This window comes from Mercenaria mercenaria, chromosome 5 (assembly GCF_021730395.1).
Source record: "Mercenaria mercenaria strain notata chromosome 5, MADL_Memer_1, whole genome shotgun sequence".
Taxonomy (NCBI): domain Eukaryota; kingdom Metazoa; phylum Mollusca; class Bivalvia; order Venerida; family Veneridae; genus Mercenaria; species Mercenaria mercenaria.
This window is the reverse complement of record NC_069365.1, coordinates 12,566,866-12,577,827: the sequence shown is the minus strand read 5'-3', so window position 1 is coordinate 12,577,827 and position 10,962 is coordinate 12,566,866. Positions and strand designations below refer to the sequence as shown.

Here is a 10,962-nt window from a genome sequence, read left to right as displayed (position 1 = left end):
TTTCCCATTTACTTTACCATTTCTGTAGGGTGTCAAGATTTTGTTGTAACTTGTTGCAATCAGTTGTATTATTAATAGTAAGATAGACAGCTGTGTCACCAGCAAAAAGTCAGACCTGGGATTTTACATGATCAGGTAAGTTGTTTATATATAGAAGAAACAGGACAGGGTTCGGCTCGCATACTCGCAAAATGCGAGTGCAAATTTCAAACTGCGAGGTTAGATTTCAGACACCAGCATTTTTTAGCAAGTGAAAATTTTTGGCCGAATAATGTGCATTTCTAACGGTCGTCTCGATCTTACACTGTTCTTTCTTTAACAACTCGCGGTCATTGCAGTGCATTGTCATTTGCAGAACGAATTTCGGAGCACTCTTTCATCTTTCGTCGTAAACGGAAGGTTACACTGGATACATGCGCATGTCTTTTCAACTGCTGACAAGTACCTGCGTCAATTTTGATGACGTTTACTGCATCCAGTGGGTTTTTTGGTAATCAATAATAAGTTACTATTTATATAGCGCAAATACGATTGGCTTGACTCGTCACATGAATGTTTGTGTTAATGTTCTAATAAAGTGACAAGTCGCAGAAAATGCAAGTTGTTTTTTCATTTAGCAAGTTAAAAAAAAGACCACTTGCATACAAATGCAAGCAGAAAATCTGGCTAAATTCGAACCCTGGAGGAGAGGCCCCGGGACTAAGTCGTTGGTACATAGAAGAAAAAGGAGAGGCCCAGGGACTAAGTCTTTGATACATAGAAGAAAGAGGAGAGGCCCCGGGACTAAGTCTTTGATATATAGAAGAAAGAAGAGAGGCCCCGGGACTAAGTCGTTGATATATAGAAGAAAGAGGAGAGGCCCCGGGACTAAGTCGTTGATATATAGAAGAAAGAGGAGAGGCCCCGGGACTAAGTCTTTGATATATAGAAGGAAGAGGAGAGGCCCCGGGACTAAGTCGTTGATTTATAGAAGAAAGAGGAGAGGCCCGGGGACTAAGTCGTTGATATATAGAAGAAAGAGGAGAGGCCCCGGGACTAAGTCGTTGATATATAGAAGAAAGAGGGGAGGCCCCGGGACTAAGTCGTTGATATATAGAAGAAGATTTTAGAGAGGCCCCAGGACTGTTTTTTGTACTAGTTCATATTTTGTGTAAACTGTTTGACATATGGCTTTAAAACTTTCATCACTTGAGCCGTGCCATGAGAAAACCAACATAGTGGCTTTGCGACCAGCATCGATCCAGACCAGCCTGCGCATCCGCGCAGTCTGATCAGGTTCCTTGCAGTTCCCTTTCAAAGTCTATTGGAATTAGAGATACTGTTAGAGAACAGCATGGATCCTGACCAGACTGCGCAGATGCGCAGGCTGGTCTGGATCCATGCTGGTCGCAAAGCCACTATGTTGGTTTTCCCATGGCATGGCTCACTTGTTTATTATAACAGTCTCTGTCTGTAGGCAACTCTGGCAAGAATTCTGGCAGAATTATGGCCCTTTTTGGATTTGGAAATCAACTTGGAAATTTCAGTTTTAGTACAAGTCCATGTTTTGTCAAAACTATTTGACATGTGGCTTTGAAATTTTGAACATTTGTTCATGGACCTGATCTCCATCTGTATTCAAGGGTATGTAACTGTGTCAAAGATATTTTGCTGAATTTGGCATTTTTGGACTTGAAGATCATTTAAGTTATTTTGTACCAGTCCATTTTTTGTCTAAACTGTTTGACATATGGCTTTGAATTTACCATCATAGTCTCCATATGTAGGCAAGACTACATAACTAGGACAAGGATTTTGGCTCAGTTATGGCGCTTTTTTGACAGGAATTAGTTATGTTTTGCGTACATTCGATATTTTGTCTAAACTGTTTAATATATGGCTTTATAGTTACATAATTTCATTACACGTTGCCTTATAGTGCAAGACTTATCCAGTTCCACAAATACAGGTAGATACTTTGTCGTATCTATTTTCCTTCTTTTGTCTGAAAATCTTTGGTAAAATTTTGACCCCATACTTAAATCAATTCTTTGAATACTTGTAGTGGGGTCAGACAGATAGCTTTCGCTGACAAAAGTTCTCCTCTCAGGAATATGATTTTTTTAGCTCGACTATACTAAGTATAAGGAGAGCTATCCTACTCGCCCCGGCGTCGGCGTCTTTCCGCGTCCCCACCTTGGTTAAAGTTTTGGTGCACTTTCTCTTTTTTCAACTTATCTCTGTAATTACTTGATGGATTTGATTCAAACTTGAAATACTTATTCCTCATCATCATCCACATCATCTGACATAAGGGCCATAACTCTGGCACCAATATTTCATGAATTATCCCCCCTTTTCACTTAGATTTTCAGGTTAAAGTTTTGATGCACTTTCACTCTATCTCTGTTATTACTGAATGGATTTGATTCAAACTTAAATTAGTTGTTCAGCATCATCACCCACATCATATGACACAAGGTGCATAACTCTATCACCACTTTTTTCATGAATTATTCCCCGTTTTTACTTAGAATTTCAGGTTAAAGTTTTGGTGCACTTTCACTCTACCTCTGTTATTACTGAATGGATTTGATTCAAACTTAAAATAGTTGTTCAGCATCATCACCCACATAATATGACACAAGATGCCTAACTCTGGCACAATTTTTCATGAATTATTCCCCCTTTTTACTTAGAATTTCAGGTTAAAGTTTTGGTGCACTTTCACTCTATCTCAGTTATTACTGAATGGATTTGATTCAAACTTAAAATAGTTGTTCAACATCATCACCCACATCATATGACACAAGGTGTGTAACTCTATCACTACTTTTTTCATGAATTATTCCCCCTTTTTACTTAGAATTTCAGGTTAAAGTTTTGGTGCACTTTCACTCTACCTCTGTTATTACTGAATGGATTTGATTCAAACTTAAAATAGTTGTTCAGCATCATCACCCACATCATATGACACAAGATGCATAACTCTGGCACAATTTTTCATGAATTATTCCCCTTTTTACTTAGAAATTTAGGTTAAAGTTCTATGCACTTTCACTCTATCTCTGTTATTACTGAATGGATCTGATTCAAACTTAAACAATTGTTCAGCATCATTACCCTTATCATATGACACAAGGTGCATAACTCTGGGACTAATTTTTCATTAATTATTTCCCCTTTTTACTTAGAATTTAGGTTAAAGTTTTGATCAGGGTTCGACACTAACGGTGTCCCGGGGGCCCGAGGATCCCAAATTTTGAGGAGGAACACCAACTTCTAAAAGCTGGGATTCCGGCTGGATACCTATTTCTTTGGTCAATGATATCCAAAAAGTAAAAGATAAACACCTGTTTGAAAAATATTTTAACCTTTTCCCACATCGATACGTTTATCACCGTATCTATCGATTACCAAACAGAAACGTATTGACCCGTGTCTATCGGTTACCCGATAGAAACGTATAATACCGATTAACGGCCGTTTGAACAGAACCGTTTTATCCCGTGTCTCATAATCAGTCGGGTTTTTTTTCCGTTCTTTTCCTAAAGAAACAAATTCCGGATGTTTACTAACTCAAAATATGGGATTTCGTCATCATTATTTACGTACAAGATCATGTGGTTACTATTTAAATATATCGGGTACTTTTCAAAGAAAGACACCGGGGTTTTTTCCTACATGTGCACGACGCTACGTAATGGAAAATTACTGAGAAAACTGCTTGCAACTGGCCGGTTCGCGGGACTTTCCTCGTTCTAAAAATAACAACCATTTAACATCTAAGTATTTTTAAATGTGTTAGGTCATGAAGGTCACGCGTGATACATGCAGATTTCCCCTGAACAACAATTTGTGTTTACGATGGCTTGGAATTTATGGCCTTACACAAAGAACTATAAAATATATTTATTTTTATAGCTCTTTGCCTTACATAACGGGAAGTGTTAATCAAAACAGAAGGACCGCGGCTTCCAAATATTTTATGACACCCCAAGAGTTAATTGCAGCGGAAGTCACCCGTGATGTACCGACGTTTGATCATCAAAATATTACTTAATATTATCTTAAAATATTTTAATTTTTAGTACAAGAATACTGTAGTCGGTTACGAGTCTCGATCTCAGCGATCTTTTTGCACCTTCAGAAATTTTACGATCCGTTATTTTTGTAGTGTTATTCAGTTTAATGGTTGTTTTTTTTTATATAAATACTTACCGATTCCAATTCGGAAGATAAGTCTATTAAGGTATTAGATCACTAATAGAGAACCTCCTTTTTGAAGAGTATTCAATTCCTACCATAAGCCTACTTTTACTGCAATTCTTAGGGGTGCGTAGGTTCAAGCCCTACTGGGACCAAATTTTTTTTTCCTTATTTTCCTTTTTTACTAGTAAGTTTATACTTCTTTCAAGACTTATTATTGATTTTTTGTACAAAAATGGAAAAAGATTAATCTTATAAGCGATTTCTTGGTGTTCAAAGTGAATTTACTACTTAAACAGAAGGGGTAGAGTTACACATCTTTAAAAATATTGAGTTACACGCGGTGAAAGTCCTCAATTTTGCTTTCACTCTTAGATTATATATTGTGGAAGAAATTTAGGTAGGTTTTACATCTTCCCTAAGGTTATTTTTAAATGGAGTTAGCAAAATTCAAAACAGAAACACATCATTCGACCTTACTTTTTCAATGTTGAAGTATGAATTCTGTCTCATTAAATCCATTTACTTGAGGCACCATAGAAAAAATGATATCGACATTTTTATTTTGTGTTTTATAATTGTTTACCAATAGTTTGATGTTTCTTCTATTGAAATTAATGGTAAAATGAATTCTCTGCAAACGTTTTGGATAGTGGCTATCACTTTGAAATTTGTCTCTACTTGAGCTTGAAGAGATACCATAAGTTATTCAAAATTTATAAAAAACGACACGGTAAAAGTTGTTTAAAATTTGCAAAATAGTGCAAAACACGGTTACCTTTCAGAATATACCAAGCAAAGGCCATTTTGTAAACATTACTATTAGTGACCTAATACCTTAACTATAAATCAAACTTTCAAACATCAAAATGAAATTGTATATGAATTTCAATGTGAAAGTAATCCAAAACAGAATTTTATGCCTAAAAATATAATTCCCTTACTTTAACACTTTATATCTTCAAACCTCAAAGAGAAACCACAATAAATTCTGTATCATTGGAAATATAAATGCCAGGTAATATTAAGATTTTTTATCCTCCCACCAAAGGTGAAGGGGATATTAGAAATGCTCTCCGTCCGTGCGTCCGTGCGTCCGCAACGATATTTGTCCGGAGCATAACTCCAAAAGTACTTGAGGGATTTTCTTCAAACTTCATACACTGATAGAACACATTGGGAGGAAGTGCAGTGTGCAAGAACAATAACTCTACCTTGCCTATTTTTTGAGTTATTCCCCTTTATCTTATTTTCTTAAAAAAATTTGTCCGGAGCATAACTCCAAAAGTACTGGAGGGATTTTCTTCAAACTTCATACACTGATAGAACACATTGGGAGGAAGTGCAGTGTGCAAGAACAATAACTCTACCTTGCCTATTTTTTGAGTTATTCCCCTTTATCATATTTTCTTAAAACATTTTGTCCGGAGCATAACCCCAAAAGTACTGGAGGGATTTTCTTCAAACTTCATACACTGATAGAACACATTGGGAGGAAGTGCAGTGTGCAAGAACAATAACTCTACCTTGCCTATTTTTTGAGTTATTCCCCTTTATCATATTTTCTTAAAGAAATTTGTCCGGAGCATATCTTCTTCATGCATGGAGGGATTTTGATATATCTTGGCACAAATGTTTACCACCACGATGCGGAGTGTCATACGCAAGAACTAGGTCCCTAGGTCTAAGGTCAAGGTCACACTTAGAGGTCAAAGGATACAAGAATAAAAACCTTGTCCGGAGCATTTCTTCTTCATGCATTGAGGGATTTTGATATAACTTGGCACAAATGTTTACCACCACGAGACGGAGTGTCATGCGCAAGATCCAGGTCACTAGGCCTAAGGTCAAGGTCACACTTAGAGGCCAAAGGTCAGATACAAGAATGACTTTGTCCGAAGCATTTCTTCTTCATGCATGGAGGGATTTTGATGTAACTTGGCACAATTATACACCATCATGAGACGAAGTGTCATGCGCAGTTCCCTTCTTTAGAATTACTTCCCTTTGTTGTTACTTTAAATAGCTTTTATTGTAACTTTTTCATTACTAGTCGTAGGGAAAAATCGAGACCACTTTTCTGTAGTACAACAAACATGCTAAATCCAATTTTGAGGTGTATTTTGACCAGTCTCTTCCTGATAAAGATTTTTGTGTGGACTTGCAATTTTTTTTTTTTTTTTTTTTTTTTTTTTTTTGAAAGATTAACTTCACTTAGTTGTTACTGTAAATAACTTATATTGTAACATTTTTATAATTGACCCTAGGGAAAAAACAAGACCACTTTTCTGTGGTACAGCATAGATATTACTCTCCAGTTTTAGGTGTATTTTATTAATTTTATTATATATAAGGTATCTCTACCTAGTAAGGAGTTTTTTTGTGGACTTTAAAAAACAAAAGACTTACAATGATTACTAAACAACCACAAAATTAACATTCCATTTGCAAATACAGCTGCTAGAGTAAAGAAATTTGCTTTGACGGGCATATATTGTGACATTCTGGCACTCTTGTTCCCTGTTAGCTTTCCATTCCTTCTTTTTACAGTAGCCATATAGAAAAACATCATAGTTATACTCTTCATGAAAATTAATAAAATTTAGCAGTAAACCACCTCACTACTGACTTATTCTTTCTTCCACATCTTAAAACCCCTGATGCGGACCACATCCTTCAATTATGATATGCCCGGTGGGGGGATTAGCCATGTCTGACATGGCTCTTGTATATTTTAAAATATATGAAGAGAAGTCAAGAATTTCAAGAATTTTTTTTTTTTTGATATTATAATTTTTAGTGGTTGTCACAACAGACTTGACAATGATTATATCTATAAGATACAAGTGTCTCCAAAGTGGAGACCTTGTCTTGACATTGGCAAACATGTAAATTGATATCAGTTTGGATACATTCTTCTGTAGGAGTTAAGGTGTCAGCCACTCAATACAGAGGTTGCGGGTTCGAATTCCACTGGGGTCACGACCGTAACTTCTCATAAGACACCTGTTGTGATTGTTTTTATATATCATATTATGAGGGATCCCAAAGCCTGAGGAGGACCCCCAGATTTAAAAAGTAGAGATTCCTTTGGGAACCTTGTTCAAATAAGTTAGTGTCTAACCCTGTTGATGCACTTTCACTCAGTCTCTGTTATTACTGAATGGATTTGATTCAGACTTAAAATAGTTGTTCAACATCATCACCCACACCATATGATGCAAGGTGCATAACTCTGGCACCAATTTTTCATTAATTATTCCCCCTTTTTACTTAGAATTTTAGGTTAAAGTTTTGATGCACTTTCACTCTGTCTCTGTTATTACTGAATGGATTTGATTCAAACTTAAAATAGTTGTTCAACATCATCACCCACACTGTATGACACAAGCTGCATAACTCTGGCACCAATATTTAATGAATTATGCCCCTTTTTGCTTAGGATATACTTATATAGTGTTTTGATACATTTTATCTTTACCTCTCTTATTACTATTAAAAGTTGATATTTTTGACATAGACTCAGGCTATTGTGCAATATCTTCATCCACAATTGGAGTCATTAAACACTCCAGTGACAGCTCTAGTTTCCTCAGATGTACCCAGTTTCACTATCCAGCATCGAAATAGTCGAGCGCGCTGTCTCCTGTGACAGCTCTTGTTTTACATATTCCAATCAAAACTATGCCTCTAAATAGTACATTCCTATAAAACCATACCATTTAAAACACAAAACATTTTGCGTTTGTCGTTTGCTTCAGGAATGTAATAAATTTATGAGAAATACTATTCTATTAGGACACAAAGTTATGACATAATTTTTCCCTCCTTGTGAACCTTGTCACCATTCCCCAAAAAGTGAGAAAAAAAACTACAGTATTTAGGGCCCAACAATCCACATGTCCTTCCCTTAACCTTTAGCCTGCTGGCGGCAAGTGATTCTGCATTTGCGACCAGTGCAGACTAAGATCAGCCTGCATGTCTGTGCAGGCTGATCATGGTCTGCACTGTTCGATATTCAGTCAGTAAATTTTAGGTGAACACCTCTTTGAACAATAATTGGTTCTGTCTAAACTGAATGATGGACCAGTCCATTATAGAAATTTAGCAGGCTAAGGGTTAACACGAGTGGAAATGGGCTCCAGGTGAGTGGAACTTGCTGCAGTACTTAATGTTTTCTCATTATATCTTCCAAAGTTTGCCCCTAATTTAGATCTTATTATACATGACAGTTCATCTTTATAATAATTCAAGTTTTAGCTAAAACTAAGTAATACTTTTATAGAACTGGAAGAGATGATTTTTCGATATTACAAGACGCCTGGTATAAGCAGAAGTGCTTCTCTTGAAGCAGAAAAGAAGATAAGATTGCTGGTAGACAATTTGGATACAGTCCAGACTGAGTTATGTTACTATATCCAAACTACACAAGGTAAGATAATGTTCTGATGAAAATGTTACCACAATGAAACATTGCACAATGCTAAGATGCTTTACCAGCTCAGTTGAAACTCAGAAAAAGTTTTTTTGTGTTTCTTAGCATTTATTTCCTTAACATACTAAGTGTATGCATTATTACATATTGGTTGCTGTCATGTAAAAAACACTGTGTACTAAAAGGTTCTGAAAGAACCTACATTAAACTTTATTAAATGTTCCTATCTAGATCTGGAGGAGGAAGATAGAGAGAAGCTGGTATGGATTCTGTCTACACCATTTCAAAGACAAGCGTTGTCACAAGAAACATCATTAACAGAGGGTGATTCATCCCTGCTCATTGAAATAGGTCCCAGGTAAGTTTATTTATACATGGCTGCTCATTGAAATAGGTCCCAGGTAAGTTTATACATGGCAGCTCTTTGAAGTAGGTCCCAGGTAAGTTTATACATGGCTGCTGTCAGATTGAAATAGGTCCCAGGTAAGTTTATACATGGCTACTCATTGAAATAGGTCCCAGCTAAGTTTATACATGGCTGCTCATTGAAATAGGTCTCCGGTAAGTTTATACATGGCTGCTCATTGAAGTAGGTCCCAGGTAAGTTTATACATGGCTGCTCATTGAAATAGGTCCCAGGTAAGTTTATACATGGTTGCTCATTGCAATAGGTCCCAGGTAAGTTTATACATGGCTACTCATTGAAATAGGTCCCAGGTAAGTTTATACATGGCTGCTCATTGAAATAGGTCCCAGGTAAGTTTATACATGGCTGCTCATTGAAATAGGTCCCAGGTAAGTTTATACATGGCTGCTCATTGAAATAGGTCCCAGGTAAGCTTATAAATGGCTGCTCATTGAAATAGGTCCCAGGTAAGTTTATACATGGCTGTGTCTAATCACGTTCCATTATCAATTTTGCAGTTCACATTTTAGCTCACCTGAGCACTTTCACCTATTATGATCACCCGATGTCCGTCATCCTGTGTGACTGTTACACACTCAAAAAGTACCAATTTTAGCTCAATTGTACTGAAACGTGGCCACTCTGTTGGCCATATTTTTACCTGATCTACTAGAAACCTGGGAAGAAGGTTTTTATGTATAAATTTTGGTCGTGTAAGAACCTAGGTTACATTTTTATACGCCCGTTTGAAAAACGGGACGTATTATGGGAACGCCCCTGGCGGGCGGATGGGCGGGCAGGCGGGCAGCGTCCACAGACCTTGTCCGGAGCATATCTTCTACATGCATGGAGGGATTTTGATGAAACTTGGCACAGTTGTTCACCATCATGAGACTGAGTGTCGTGCGCAAGAACCAGGCCCCTAGGTCTAAGGTCAAGGTCACACTTAGAGGTCAAAGGTCAAATTCAAGAATAACTTTGTCCGGAGCATATCTTCTTCCTGCTTAGAGGGATTTTGATGAAAATTGGCACAATTGTTCATCATCATGAGACGGAGTGTCATGCGCAAAAACCAGGTCCCTAGGTCTAAGGTCAAGGTCACACTTAGAGGCCAAAGGATACAAGAATGAAAAATTCAAGAATGACTTTGTCCGGAGCATATCTTCTTCATGCATGGAAGGATTTTGATGTAGCTTGGCACAGTTGTTCACCATAATGAGAGGGAGTGTCATGCGCAAGAACCAGGCCCCTAGGTCTAAGGTCAAGGTCACAGAGGTCAAAGGATACAAGAATGAAAACTTTGTCCGGAACATATCTTCTTCATGCATGAAAGGACTTTGATGTAGCTTGGCACAATTGTTCACCAACATGAGATGGAGTGTCATGCGCAAGAACCAGGTCCCTAGGGGTAAGGTCAAAGTCACACTTAGAGGTCAAGGATACAAGAATGAAAACTTTGTCCGGAGCATTTCTTCTTCATGCATTGAGGGATTTTGATACAACTTGGCACAAATGTTCACAAGCATGAGACGGAGTGTCATGCGCAAGAACCAGGTCCCTAGGTCTAAGGTCAAGGTCACACTTAGAGGCCAAAGGTCAGATACAAGAATGACTTTGTCCGGAGCATTTCTTCTTCATGCATGGAGGGATTTTGATGTAACTTGGCACAATTGTACACCATCATGAGACGGAGTGTCATGCACTGGTCCCTTCTTTTGAATTACTTCCCTTTGCTGTTACTATAAATAGCTTATATTGTAACTTTTTCATTACAAGTCGTAGGGAAAAATCGAGACCACTTTTCTGTAGTACAACATGCATGTTACATCCAATTCTGAGGTGTATTTTGAGCTGTCTCTACCTGGTAAGGATTTTTGTATGGACTTGTAATTTTTTTATTTTTTTAAATTTTTTTTATATTTTTTTTATTTTT

At 37.2% G+C, this 10,962-nt stretch overlaps 1 protein-coding gene across 2 annotated transcripts in view; it reads left to right on the top strand.

The window, feature by feature from the left end:
* Positions 1-267: 267 nt before the first annotated feature.
* The window catches only part of LOC123556470 (phosphoribosylformylglycinamidine synthase-like), a 141,979-nt gene continuing 131,284 nt past the window's right edge, over positions 268-10,962 (top strand). Inside the window, exons 1-3 of one of the 2 annotated variants that reach the window (XM_045347215.2) lie at positions 268-478; positions 8,474-8,620; positions 8,855-8,981. In XM_045347215.2, coding sequence (XP_045203150.2) covers positions 460-478; positions 8,474-8,620; positions 8,855-8,981 — 293 coding nt within the window. In that variant the 5' untranslated portion in view covers positions 268-459. The remainder of the gene's footprint in view (positions 479-8,473; positions 8,621-8,854; positions 8,982-10,962) is intronic. The other variant, XM_053542692.1, reaches the window with a different exon arrangement.